Consider the following 14886-nt stretch of genomic DNA (forward strand, 5'->3'; position numbering starts at 1 on the left):
GCATCTACGCTTCTTGCATCTTGACGGTTGTCGCAATTTAACACACAGCACTTCATTGTATTCATTGTATACGCAGTCTTCAACTCAAAAATCACTCACAAATTGCAAATTAACACGATTTAAACTGATTTTTCACTTATAATTCAACTTTCTCTTTCGTTGATTTGTAAACAAAGGTTTATTTACAAGTTACCACAACTGTCAAAATCGGCAAAACCAAAGTAGCGGTACCACTGACGGCGCCACCTTTGTTCGCTGCACCGTGAGAGGAACATTTAATGTTCGAAAAATTCGCAGCGACGGAATCGTGCAAGTGTGCGCTAGCGCATTAAAATGTATGGGTAGCATTGTTGTAATTTTTGGGCTTGCGGATTCACAACGACAGAATCGCGCCAATGTGCGCTTCGCTTTAGTGAAAAGGTGTGCATGTATTGCTATTGTTATGACAGTATTGTCCGGTGTAAACCCTAATAATAATGGGCTGTTTTTGCTTACGCGTAAAAGCACATTTAGCGCATTTAGCTCTAAATGCTACTCTAAATGTACATTTATCCATACAAAATTCGTCACCTAAATGCAACTAAATGCAACTCCATTTTTGCATTAAGAATCTAAATGCTAAAAGCAACCCTGTGATCTTCCAAAATTTCCACGATTCGAACCAAGAATGATAGAATACAAGATTGCGCCGTCCTGGCCGTTGACATTTGTGTACCACAAGTAAACAAAGAATAGAGACAAAAGTAGAACGAGTTGAAACTGTCAAAACAGTTCACTTTACAGCGAAAAACGTGTTTTAATTTTGATCAATGCGAAAATATTGCATTTTTCATATAATCTATTGGACAATAGTGAACGTTTTAGTGCACTCCATGCTTTGCAATTAAGGCTGCTGCAGCAAACGTTCTAGTGCACTCCATGCTTTGCAATTAAGGCTGCTGCAGCAAACGTTTTAGTGAACTCCATTGCTTTGCAATTAAGGCTGGTGCAGCAAACTGCGCCAGCATCTGAGTGGGATTGATTAGTTAACTTGCTAAAGGAGGCTGCTTGGAGCAGAAGGGATATGACTCTGATAAAATGCTGTCAATATAATAATAAAAAAAAATTTCGGGAACGGCTTTGCAGCGCCCTATATACACAAAATGCAGCGATTCGTCGCAGCGCTACACTTGCATCTACGCATAATGAGATGGGGCACCATGCATGTCTTTCGTTCATGGGCACCATGGTGCACTTCATGGAAGGACAACAGCGCATGCATATGAAGCTGGTATCCAAATTGAATGGCTTATTTCGTGGCACTACCTTCACGGCTGTCGCAATTTAATACACGGCACTTTATTTTATCAGTTTTTACACAATCTTCAACTGAAAAATCACTAACGAATTGCAAATTAACACGATTTAAACCGATTTTTCACTAATAATTCAAATTTCTCTATGCCACTGATTTGTAAACAAAAGTTTATTTACGAGTTACCACAACTGTCAAAATCGGCAAAACCAAAGTAGCGGTACCTCTGACGGCGCCACCTTCGTTTCGCTACACCGTGGATTCGAACATGGTTTAATGAGAAAAAGTGGCAACATTGTATTTTCGAGTATACAGTGGCTAGCTGCGTTTCAGTGATTGCCGATCGAGATTTCAATTATTATTTTACATTATTTGGATAAAGAAAAGTTAAGAAAATTCAATATCGATGTGATGCTGATAGAAATCTGGATCAATTTGTGATCAATTCTGTTTGTTTTGTTTCCTAATTAAGTGAAGAAATTTTAATTGACAGCACCGACAAATGAATAAAACAAAAACAAATGGTCGGTCATGGTTAAAACAATTCAAATTTTTGTATTGAAGTTTTGGTTTGAAATTTATTTTTTCCTTTTCAGTTGGGGTTTCGCACATTATCTTTTCCGTGAGAATTTATCGTAATAGATACGGATCTGAATAAGCGACTGGAACACGGCTGTTTGTCAAAAGCATACGATTTCGAACTCGCGTAAATGTACATTTGCTAAATGCGGTAGCATGAACGCTCTTCGAAAACATATGTTCGAAAGTGCTAAAAGTTGCATTTTAAATGCAGCAAAAACGCTGCATAAGTTAGTGTTTAGTGTAGGACAATTTTTGCTTTTAAAATTAAAAAAAATATGTCGAGCAAAAATAAAACTACTCAAAAACCCGAATATTTGGTAAATTTCAAACTTTGTGTGGTAGATGCTCAAAAAATTTGCAGATCTACCACAATGTGGTTGGAGTCCGATCACTGACTGGATGGCATCACCGAGAGCGCACGACAAAAGAGCGATGAAATTCCGCAAAACAAAATTTGATGACATATCTGTCATGCTTTATTTTGATTACTTTTATTTTCTGTTCATTCTGTATTTTCTTCTCGAACCTTGTGGACGCTTTTTAAACAATAAAAAAGTTCCCCCTTTGCATTTATTCAGAAAAAAAGCACTAAACTAATTGTGACTAATCTATCCCACATTGTAACAAATAGCCACCATTGAAAAATCACAGTAAAGAAGCGTAACGAGGTGCTTAAGTTAATGGTTAAAACTCATGGGAAAAATTGATGTGTATAAAAAACTTGAGCTATAATTTATGCCACAGTGAATGACTACTGCGTTTAATTTAAAAGCGACAAAGTGGAACGAAGACGCTGAGTACTACTCGTACTTGAAAAAGGGTGATATCGTAGCCAGAGAACGTTCTCTGTCGTAGCCAAGGTAGTAGGTATGTATGTATATTTTTATGCATTCCAAAAATAATTCGTACTTAAATGTTACAATAACTATTGTTTAAAACTGCAACTGTAGTTTAAACCATGTTTTTATCATGGTTTAAACTGTAATATGTACACATATTTGTATGGGTACACATATAGTGTTTAATTTTACATTCGCTAATACACACTTTGTTTGCTAAATCTTACAGTGTGTGTATGACCCAAAAAGTCACCCTCGTCTTTCGCAATATTACATTATACCTCCCCGTATACATACACCCACCTACTTTAAAGTAAATAATTTTTCTGCTTTGTGTGTTTGTATGTATTTATGTGTTTGTTCGCAATTCATCCACTTTTACGTCCTTGTCACTATTTCCCAATCAGCCACCATGCGTTCAAACCACCAGCGGACCACCATATCACTACGAGCAATGCCGTCAGCAGCAATTTCTATTCATTAAATTCAAACATAGATTTACATATGTATATGGTCGTTGTATCTATACTTAGTACAAATGTATATGTGTATATCCATCCAGATAGCTTTGTATATATTCCTTGAATAGCGCACTGCAAAGTTTTGTGTGTTTCCAAATTTGTTTTCGGTTGCTGCTTTGTCTTAGAGTTTTGTTTATTTCACAAGCATTACAATAACCAGAGTGTTTTATGGTTGTGTAAAGCAGAAATGTAGGGCAGCAGCTGGAGGTGTATCTGTAGGTTTTCAAAAAACAAAGCCCTTGAAATTGTATTAATAAATATTATTACTTCGAAAGAAAGTGGCAAGGTTTTTAAATAAATTTCGCATTAGATCTGGTGAGATAATAAAAAAAAACGTCTTATGAGATGCGCTAGTATTAATTACATACTACCTAATGTGAAAATGCACTTAGGGCATTGGAATTGGCATTAAGCGCCGAACCTCTGATTTGACAAGTTATTGTTGTAACAGCATACAAATTAACCAACGATTTATATTTGCAAAGTAGTAAAGTAGTTCGCATTGTCGTGGGAACCTTAACTTGGCAAGTCTTGATATTTGATGGCAGAAGGAAATTGTGCAATAAAAACCAAGCAAAATAGATTGTATTTGAAATCTAGTGGTACATACATATGTACATATAAAATCTTTATTTTCAGTTTTATTAAGTACCGTTAACTTATCTATTTTAAAGTATAGTTAAATTATTAGTTAAACTTATGTACAGAACATGCTGAAATTTCTTCGAGTTAAATTTAACTATTGATTTAACTATAGCCAAAAATAAATAAGTTAACGGGCTTAGGTATGAATCATTTCAGAAAAGTTTAAAATCCTAGCTAACCCTGTAGTGGTTTTTGTTTAATTTTCGGTTTTATAACTAATTAATTTCTCTTTAATTTAAGAAAAGGCTCGTTTTTGTTACACAAACATTTTGCCCTCATTTCCAGTTTAAAAAAAGAGTGAAGTGCAACAAGCCTCGTTAACACTGGTGACTAAATCGAACGCCGTGCTTGCAAAAGTTAAAACTGCAACTTGCGTTGATCAAACAAAGGAAACTGCCATTTATCCAAAGAAGGAATGTATGTGTAAGTTGAGTGTGCTTGGACTGGAAAATAAGGAGATACAAACAAAGAAATTACCAATCAAGCATTGAACTTTTAATTTCTCCTGTGAGAACAGCAAAGAGTGCCAGCAACTAACGAGCCAACTTAGGTAAAACCACTTTACAAGTCGCAAAGCCACATCGCAATATTTTTCTTTGTATTGGACGCGGAACAGCACGCAAAGTTGTTGCTTTTGCCCATTCCAAGTAGGGAGTAATAACAAATAAAAAGTTATTCAACACAAAAAAAAACCAAATTAAAACATAAACGTCGCTAAAATGCCAGCTGATTCGGTTTCAAGGTGAGTTACCAGGAAATTTATAAAAATCCTATTATGAAAAACACCGAGTTGAAAAGAGGGTGGCGTATAGTTGAATATGTACATATGTAAATACATAAATAAATTTTGAATGACCGAAGAAATTTACGAAATAGAAGTTTGCAAATGCTTATATTTGTTGCTTCTTTTACATGGCTTACTGACTGCCGTCAATTACTGGTTTTCTGCTTTACTGCGCAATTGCTTAAATTGTTTCATATGTAATTGGAACTATGTGTGTGCTTAGGTATTTTAATTAGTCAAAATGAATATGAATATTCAATATAGTATATTATATGCACTAAAATCCGTACATTCATGCGTGAAACTTTCCATAAAATGACCAAAAAAATTTGTAGGGCGATTGTGGATTTACTTACATAGCTTATATTTATCCGTTATCGTACGCGTATATTTAAAGCATTTTATATGGTGTTTTAAATTATTATTATTTTTACATTTAAACAAGCCAATCTTTTAAATCAAAAACATTTTTAAAATATGCAAAATAGGTCTAAAATAAAACTAAAATGTATTGTAAAACTGAGACTATAATATAAAATATGTAGCTCAATTTGGTGAATGCAATCTCGCTGACTCTAATCTTCTTTGCCAATTAATCATAGATCGGTATCAGTATATTGCACAAAACTATACTTCATTTCAGAATGAACTCGTCCGGTTCTGGTGGCGAGGCTAATACGCCCGAGAATTTGCTTGGTACCTCACCTGGTGCCTCAAGTTTACGTATCCGCACTGAGAGTGAAAGCTCTGATAAGTAAGTGACTATATCGTTGCACATTAACTTCTTTTAAAATATAATTTATAATATTTTAAACAGATTGGCACGTTTCATTTTGCCCAGTATGGACGGTAGTCCACCGAAGGTGCTTACACTCCACGAAGTGGGTGATGTGCTAAAAAATATCCAGAATATGGAGCTGGTGCATGAAATTGCGATCAACCCAGAGTTTAAGTTTGAGCCATATGAACCACCAGAGAACAGGTAAGGCATTAATGCCACCACAACTTTCACATTTGGACTAACACATGACAATTATTTTCTACTTTACCTTTAGCCTTGAACGTCGCATCAAGGACATCATGCACAAGGCCTTCTGGGATGTGCTGCGCAACCAGTTGAATGAAAATCCACCTTGTTACGATCACGCTATCCAATTGCTAGCCGAGATTAAAGATTGTTTTCCCCAAATTCTTTCGCAAAATAATACACGCGCTTTGGAGCACATCAATGAGATACTTGATATCGATGTTATAAAGCAACAGGCAGAGGAGGGTGTGCTCGATTTCCGATCATATGCCAATTTTGTCATACATATTATGGCAAAGTCATGTGCACCCGCAAGGGATGAACTTGTGCACCAGCTGACCGAAATTGAAGATGTGGTGGATACTTTTAAGAATATACTCGAAACTATGGCGCTAATGAAATTAGATATGGTGAACTGTTTATTGGACTTTGCGCGCAACGACATAATGGCCAGTTCGGTGGAGTATGAGAAGCAGAAATTTAAAGAATATTTAGAGTATTACAAATGTAAGAAAAAAAAGTGCAAAAATGCAACCAAATTTATTAAGCATAGCATTGAAATTTCTCTCTTCTGTCTAGTTGGCTTCCCGGCTACTGAAAACTGGTTGAAGAACAGTTGCATGCATGATGCCAACAATGTGCCCTGCTCACCAGAGCAAACCATTTCCAATGCCTACATGGAGCTCATGGATTGGGATGAGTCAAAAGAATTTCCAGAGGTGCTTTCAATTGACAAGGAACGTATTTTAAAATTGGGTCAACGTGCAAAACGTATTTGTACATGTGCTGCAGTTATTTCTATTTGCTCGGCAGTACCGATTATTTCGCAGCGTTCAGAAAATCGTGCCGCACTCGCCAAGCAAGTTGAAATTATCTTCCAAGGCACGACCAATGAGAGGTAAGTAAAGGAGGGAACTAATAGAAAGGATTTCAATTTACTTTGTGCTATTTCCTTGTAGAGAGCTCTTGGATTCGGTTGAAAATGTTTGGCTGCAAGTTAAATCTGTTATAAACGAATACTTGCAAAAAGACAATCAGCCTGTGATGGACGCTAATACGGAAGGCATGTTGAAGTTACAGATATTGCAAACGGGTAACAAAGATTCACCTGTGCGCGCACTAATGTGTAAGTTATATTAAATGCTCACTTGCATACATAAGAGCTTGTCAATGCAATATATTTCGAAAAGGCTGCCAAATTGAGAAATTTTAGAAAGAAGTTGCCTGAGCAGTCACACCTTGCATATAAAATGTCTTTCGAAAGGTTTTTTATTTCCGAAATGCGAATTGCAGATTGCTAGTGCAGCATGAGCAAGTTAAAATATTTGTATGTATTTCCGAAATCGATATGCGCTCTCTCAATTGCAGTCACATCTTGCAACTTTTATTTCTGAAACCGATTTCCGAAATGTATCAGAAAGGTCTTTTTGGCTGTTCACACATCGAAATAAAATTTATCTGTCTCAATTTGACAGCGAATTCCGTGGAAAAGTTGGAAATATTGCCACGACTAACACGCTCTATACAGTATACAAAATAATAGCAGTGAGATATTTCGACCAGTAGCTCGTTTCTGTAAGAATATACGTCATTCTCTACTATTCATTAGCAGTAGAGAACAATCATATATGAATTCGCCTTGGTAGAGAATTGTTACAGAAACAAGCTACAGTTTGGACCACATATTTGTCGTTTGTTTATTTAATGTTTAGAAAAAAATATGTTATGCAGCTTTGTAGCCTATTAAGTTGTAGTATAATGAAGTGCAAGTTTCAAGTTGGTAAAACATCCCATTGATTTTTGACAATGTTTTTGCTGGCAGTGTCTTCCATATAAGTAAAAGAAAATTGTCGAACATACTTTGTATGAAAAAAAATGCGAAACACCTACAACCACAAATATTCTGAAAAACAAACGGGATTTTTCAGCATGTTAAAATAAAAAATTTCAATCAGATACGATGTCGTCTGCAGACGAATCGTTCGGGCGGCCTCTCGTTCGAGATACATAATAAGGCAGAAAATAAACAAAAGATAAATAGTCAAAACTGATCAAAATATCGCACTCCTATTATTTTGTGGACAATTGTTCATACATACAAGTAATTTTTAAGCAAAAAAACAAAACCGACTTCAATTCTCATATAAAAATTTAAAAGTTCCTTAAATTTCTTCATGATGCAATGATCGGATCTAGTATGGGACCATCTCTCTGAGGTACCACATTTCCTTAAAAAACAAAATATTCCGACGAATTGATAGATAACCTCCTCCTTTTTTGAAGTCGGTTAGTAATTATAAATAAAATACAATTGCTAATTACTCTTATATCAACAGGGAAACGCTTTCAAACCTACTTCCGCTTGGCTATGCGCTCTAGAGCTGGTTTGCCACCGCCACCGCCAGGCTATGCTGACTTCAAAGATGAGTTGGAGGCTTATAGCACTGCCCTAAAACGCGTGATTGCCTACAATCATTCCGTCTTCGGTGAATACTTTATGAAAATCCTAACACAACCTCGCATTACAAACAACGAGGCAACCACAAGCGATGCATCAGCGGCCGTAACAAGGGCCATAGAGTCCCCGGAGGCAGCACCTAGTGGTCCTGCTGCTACTCCGACGGAGGAGAAGGCTATCAATAGCCAATAATGGAATTACCCAAGCGTATTGCAAATAATAGGTGGCGATTAGCTGCGGTTATGAGTGGTGCGGGTGACAAGTGCTGCCATTGGCACAAAATCGTTTAGAAAAACAGATTTGTGGTAGACGAAGAAACTAACAATGCCCACAATGCTGTGCCAGAAATGCGTGCACATGTATGTATGTGTGTCAGTTAGGCAACGAAGTTATCTGGTCAGCTGGATTTAGCACTCCTTTAACTATGGCAGAAACGGATAATATTAGAAACAAGAAAATTTAATTATGAAAATGAAGAAATGCAAAATCGAATACCGTCGAAATTATTAAAAAAAATTAACAAAATTACAAATTCACTCATTAAGTGCACGTGCTATTATTTAAATAGAACTGTTTAACAAAATTAGTTAATAATAAAGAGAAAAGCCAAATTAATTGTGGAAATATACATACAGATAAAAAAAATAGAATTTGAGATTATATTAAAATGGCAGAAATGCGTGCTATTAATAAAAAAAAGTTTATGTTAAAACGCAGTCGCACATACATATGTATGCATAAGAAACAGAATACTTTAAAATAATTCAGCGAATATATCGTTAGTTTTTAGGCTTTATATGTAAACATTTTCAAGGATTTTTGCAGATGCCTGCTAAATATTGACAAGAAAGTTATTTATGAATTGAACTCCCAACTTAACCACCAATCAACCACATTGAAGTGATATCGTTTTTAATTTACCACTATTTAACGAATAAATATTGTCATTTCCGCATACCTAGAACATATGCATGTAAACCTACTAAATATAATGAATTGAATTTTTAGAGGAAGGATAGTAGCATTGCAAATGAAATGAAGCAGCCAAGTTATTGTTATAATTTAGATAAAATATTTAAATTTTTTTGTCGACATACGATTTCTTAATTGGAAATGTGTTGTGATAGTAAAACTTCTTACCCCCATTTTTATTAAATATAATATACATACATAACTATATATAATATATATACAAGCAATTATGATATACAGGCGGTATAGTAACTACATAATTATACAATATTACACATTATATCGATTCATTGATGCGTTGAACAAAACACATTTTAAACAGCATATAAAAATAATTTTTATCCTAAAAATATATACAAAAGTAATATATGAAACATAATAAATATCTATGAAAAAATTTAAAACATCATATTTATTCTTTGTAACTTAAGGCCGAATTTACAGTGCGTAGTTAACTCAGAATCGGCAGTTAAATACAGATTTTCAGTACAGAATTTGGCCCACTTGAACAGGTGTCTCACCACACGGAAGAGGCAGTCAATGTTGCGAAAAAGAGAAAATTGCAAGCAGCGGTAACTACTGAAGATTAAGTTGAGCTGATAAAACTACAGCTGGTTCCACGTACCGGAATGACTGGGGTTTTACCCGACCAAGGGCTGTTGTTTCGGCGATCTAACTCCGTTTAGCAAAACAACGCCAACACAACGACACCGCAAAAATAGACACACACACAGCCATAACAGCACTCCCACCAGAGTAAGATCGATCGGTTGGTGACTTTAACGCGCACCACGATCTTTGGAATACAAGCCTGAGCAGATAAACGATTCGACATTCTGCACAATGAACGACGACGCACCCACCATGATAATGGGCAGTTGCAGTAGCGCGCCTGATATAACCATCGTAAGCGCTGGTCTGATAAACAGCATAACGTGGCGACTATGCTGACCCTAACATCAGACCACCTGTCCATAATCATCTCGATTGATAAACCTGCCGACTTTGCTTCCGCGGAACACCGAACCTACGTCAACTTTTCCAATGCTGACTGAACGGCTTTGCGAAAGTTACTGAAAGCACCTTCTCTGCCCGCCCCACACCAACCGACGTTCACGTATGTAAACGTAAGTTCTGCTGCGTTGTCACTGCCGCTGCAGTCCACTTCATCCCGGCTGGATGTATTTCGGACCCCGATGAGCGTGACAACCTTCGCCAGGCCTATACCGGAAATCCATGCATTAGGAATCTCAATACGAAGATTCGGCAACTTGTGAACGTACATAACTGGAGAAGTGGGAAGAGCATCTGAAGACTCGTAACTTCACCTCTCATGTGAAGAAGCTTTGGTCAACCGTGAGGTCACTGTCCAACCCGACGAAGCGGAAAGTGGAAGTCTCTTTCGGTGAACATGCTTCGTCGGACTCGGAGCTGCGGAATGTGGATGCTGAAGCTGAAAAAATTGGGTCCTGCGAGAGTAGTTTATCTCACCAAGGTCTTCAATTTGTCCATGGCCACTCATCGATCCAGATATACAGAAAACCAGGAGGGTGGTCGCATTGCTCAAACCGGGGAAACCGTCCAACAAGGGACACTTGAGGCCTTGCTACTATCGCATTACACGTACCACCTGACCCCAGCGATGCATAAGCATGGGCCCCGTTAAGTTCACAGCACTTAACGCCATAAACACCCAGATAACACGTGACCTTAACCGAAACCGCCCCTGTGAGAAAAGTCTTAGTAGCGTTGGATCGGTCAAAGGCGTTTGACACCGTCAGTCACTCCACGCTACTACAATACATTGAGACTACCTCTCTCCCCGAAGGACTCACAGGGTGGTCGGCGAATTATCTGAGGTCGACATTTGTCAGTAATTTTTAGAGAAAAAAGCAGCAAACTAAGGAAAATTAAACAGGGGGTCCCGCTGCTGTTTAATTTTTATATATCAAAGCTCTCTCAACAACCAGAGGGAGTCTCGATTGTCTCTTATGCTGGACTCGAATAGTAACATCCGTTCGCAGATCGAAACCATACGAAAGAAAATTTCGTGATACGGCAGTCTTATAAGCTAAAGGGGATAAAGAGTACGTTCACGTATGTCATAATCCGAAAAATGTGTGTTTAAATGACGAGTAATACAATATCGTTGGAGCACTGACGACTGCTCGATAATGGCGTCCGGGAATGGAATTGAAACTTCTGCTCGAAAGTAAACGGTGCGCGACAGGATGCCTTCTTATGTGGCCTCAAAACCATCTACATTACGAGGGACAGATGCTTCCCTTCAAGGAGCATAACAATGCTCTGCAAGCAGTTCCTAATAGGGCGCCGCATACGTGGGCACCCGAGCAGACAACTGCTTGCAGAAGAGCCCTCGCCAAGGCACGTCAGGAGGCATCTCTACGAACTGACGGACGAAGTCCAGAGGTTCATAAGACAACTTCTGGACCCAACTGCATACCGAGAGATTCTCGACCTGTGAATGCCGGTATGGGCACACGACCGCACGAGACAGAGCTTTGTCTGTCTTAGGAGACTCAGACTCTACAAAATGACCACTGAGGATTCAAACACGTCCGTTACGCGTTACGCTAGCTGACCCAGTTTTCCAAAAACTGATAAAAATTACTTAGGTAGCTAATAGCTTTGCTCATTAATTATTTTAAAATGTTAATTTACATAACGTTTTGGCCCCTTAAACCCCTACCATCGTAATGAGTCTTTGTGACCCTCGTTTCAAAGAGGTACTAGATAGGTAAGTTCATTAAAAATGGAGGTTAGAGGGTTAAATTTACTTAGGGGTCATCTGATGATTTAGCGTAAGTGCGCATTTAAGAATCCGAGGTCCGTTAACCTCCATAAGGTCAGCTTCGAGGTCATTTGAAGGTCAAATAGGACATAAAATTTATTCAATAAAAATAAAAAAAATAAAAAATTGTTTTTGTTGTCACTGAAACCGAGTATGGAGGTCCCTTGATTCCTCAAGGTCATCTGGAAGTCATGCCAAGGTCATCCCAAGGTCAAATTCCGATGAATTTTATTGAATTTTCAGATTTATTCAATGAATTTTTCCCTACTTGACCTTCAAATGACCACGAACCTGACGTGATGGAGGTTAACGGAGCTCGGATTCGCATTCAGCATGTCGAATAACATAGGGATATATAGGTTTGGTTTAATATGCATACACTTTTATTTTTTTTTTTGTAAACCTGTGTAATTCATCCCAATATTATTAATAGTATGACGGTAGAAGATTCAAACATAGTTTGGTTTTGTATACATTTCGTTTATTTGAAGTAAAACCAAAAATAAATGTTAAAACATTAAAAAATATACAATACAATGATTAATATAATATAATAGTGGAGTAATATATAATTATGCATGTCCGCACGTTTGTATGCATGGATATTATAGTGTAATATTCATTGATATCACCGTGCGACAAAAACAAAAAAAAAAAATTTAAACACACGAAAGATTCGATATACTCACAAGACTATGAGCCAAATATAGTAAAACTGCATTTTTAGTTTTTCACTCTAACGTCAGGATTTTTTTTCAAAGGACCTGGAAGTCTTAAAGATATGTTAAATTAAAAAATGTATTTAAAAAAATCAGTGCAATGTAGAATAACAATATGGGTACCAAATGAAAGAGAAAATTCTGTAGAATTTAAAAACAATAAAGTTATTTGGTTTACATGGAGGAATAGGTATTGAAAATGCGCTTTTAATAAATTTTATCTTTTTAAGTTAATAAAGTTGTATATTATTCGTCACCGAATAATTTTTTCAAAAACAATTATTTTAAATTTTCAAGGATATTTAAGGACAAAATTTGTCAAGGACATTTTCCATACCCAATCGGCCTTATGCACTAAAAAATGTATTTCGTTATAATTCTACAGATTTTTTTCTTTTTTATGATACCCTTATTGTTATTCAACATTGCAGTGAATTTTTTAGATAATTTTTTGAAATAATCATATTTTTTAAATTTCAGTCCTTTAAAAAAAAAAATTGACGTCAGAGAGAAAAACTAGGTACGTAGTTTTACTATAATTTTCCCATAGTTTCAAAATTTACTGTCGCACGGTGTATTCAATAGTTTTTTTTTTTTAACATGATCATTATTGTTACTAAATAGTTTTATAAGCGATATTTGTATACATATACATATATGTATGTATGTATATATTAACGTATTTTACGCAATTTACAATTTACAATTTCAGTTTTTAATTATCATCTTTTTTATTTAATTAAAATTTTTTTGTATTTTATTTTTGTTCCTTTTTTATTTGATTTTATACCAATTTGCTATTATGTAACATACACATATATATCCATAGTTTGTGATCATCAATATCACTGTTAGTAGTAGAGTACAACTAATCAATATTTCATTATTCATATTTAAGTTTTAAAAAAAAATTTTCGGGCTGTGCAATTAATTGATTATTCAAAATTTTAATTAATCCTAACAACTATCAAATTAATTGGAAATTATGATTACTCAAAAGTTCGGTTACTCGAGTAATCAAGATTTTGATTAACCATAAACTTAAATATTTGATTAATTCGCTTTATGACTAATCAACATTATGGATAAAATGAGTAATCAAACTTTCAAAGATCTCTGTTTTTTTTTCAAAAAATTAAAATAAAATATTTTTTTTTTATATAAACATTCTAAAAAAGAAGTTATTCATTTTCAAAAGCATACTCTTTTAACGACCAAAATTCATTTTTTTGAGTAGCCATATTTTAAGTAGCTTGATTAATCATCGTTTTGAGTAATCAAAATCTTGACTTTTCGAGTTATTAATTAACCGAACAACTGATTAACCAACTTGCTCGAGTAGTCGCAAAATCGCACAGCCCCTCACTAAAAAATTCAGTGAATCCTCGATATAGCGAACCTCGAAAAAGCAAGAAACTTAATATAACAAAATTTTTGTTGAGCCCCCTGAAAGTATCTCGTTGTTGGGAAATTTGCCATACAAAAATACTGCATTGATATAGCGAAGAGAATTTGAGCATAAACACTTTCGGACTCTGAATATTATGACGGTTGGAGTACCATTAGAAAAAGCTTCTATATAATGAAGTCTCGACTCAAAAGCCTCTACATAACGAATTCTGAATATGTTGACGGTTAGAGTTCCGTTATAGAAAAACAACGAAGCTATTTGTCCAACGCCTTAAACTTCGTAATATCGGGGTTTCACTGTATCAATCAGCCTTATTGCGTAGGTCGTAAATTAGGCTTCAATTATAATTAGACAACATTGACATTGCCTACAATCGCGTAGAAATAAGTATGTATACGACGAAAATCGTCGAAAACTATCCTGTGCTGCCAAGTTTTAAGCAATGCTATTCAATTTTCGATACGATTCCACTCTCGAAATACTTCTTGCACTTCACACGACACTCGCAATGAGGCTGTAATAAGCCTAATTATGTATAAATAATTAATTTGATTATAATATTCTTAATTAGCACCACTACATTAGTCAACAAAGAATTGAAAAATAAATGTTCACAGGCAGCAATGAATCAAAAATGTTTTTAATTAAATATGTAATAATAACTATTGTTTGGAGACAACCGAAAATTTCGGGGATTTTAGAACGATTGACCGCAATTTTCATATTTATAGTGGAAAATTTCCAAAAGAACAACCTTTCTGTAACTAACACACGCATTAGGGGACCTATTTCTGGAATATGCAAGTAAAACGATGCTACGAT

The 14886-nt window shown here is 35.8% G+C and overlaps 1 protein-coding gene across 5 annotated transcripts; it reads left to right on the plus strand.

Annotated features, from left to right (window-relative positions):
- The first annotated feature begins 2395 nt into the window (after window positions 1-2395).
- On the plus strand, window positions 2396-9111 carry LOC118752710 (T-complex protein 11-like protein 1). 5 transcript variants are annotated; one of them, XM_036487592.1, is made up of 9 exons: window positions 2396-2743; window positions 4167-4304; window positions 4399-4623; window positions 5309-5419; window positions 5483-5647; window positions 5721-6199; window positions 6272-6590; window positions 6652-6818; window positions 8029-9111. In XM_036487592.1, the coding sequence occupies exons 3-9, from the start codon at window positions 4601-4603 to the stop codon at window positions 8340-8342; spliced, it is 1578 nt and encodes a 525-aa protein (XP_036343485.1). In that variant the 5' UTR covers window positions 2396-2743; window positions 4167-4304; window positions 4399-4600; the 3' UTR covers window positions 8343-9111. The 5 variants fall into 5 exon arrangements, with proteins under 5 accessions (XP_036343485.1, XP_036343484.1, XP_036343483.1 ...); XM_036487591.1 differs by having other exon boundaries at window positions 2396-2747; window positions 4167-4623; XM_036487590.1 differs by having other exon boundaries at window positions 4167-4623.
- The last annotated feature ends 5775 nt before the right edge of the window (window positions 9112-14886 follow it).

Source organism: Rhagoletis pomonella, unplaced genomic scaffold (genome assembly GCF_013731165.1).
Source record: "Rhagoletis pomonella isolate Grant_MI unplaced genomic scaffold, Rhpom_1.0 Rhpom_scaffold_01766, whole genome shotgun sequence".
In the NCBI taxonomy this organism is placed as follows: domain Eukaryota; kingdom Metazoa; phylum Arthropoda; class Insecta; order Diptera; family Tephritidae; genus Rhagoletis; species Rhagoletis pomonella.

What these genes read in the sequence shown, in the direction of transcription:
- LOC118752710 (XM_036487591.1), top strand. Translation starts at nt 4,601, where the DNA reads ATGCCAGCTGATTCGGTTTCAAG. An exon ending in CAAGGCACGACCAATGAGAG is followed by an intron (nt 6,591 to 6,651) that starts GTAAGTAAAGGA and finishes ATTTCCTTGTAG; the next exon opens with AGAGCTCTTGGATTCGGTTG. An exon ending in ACCTGTGCGCGCACTAATGT is followed by an intron (nt 6,819 to 8,028) that starts GTAAGTTATATT and finishes TTATATCAACAG; the next exon opens with GGAAACGCTTTCAAACCTAC.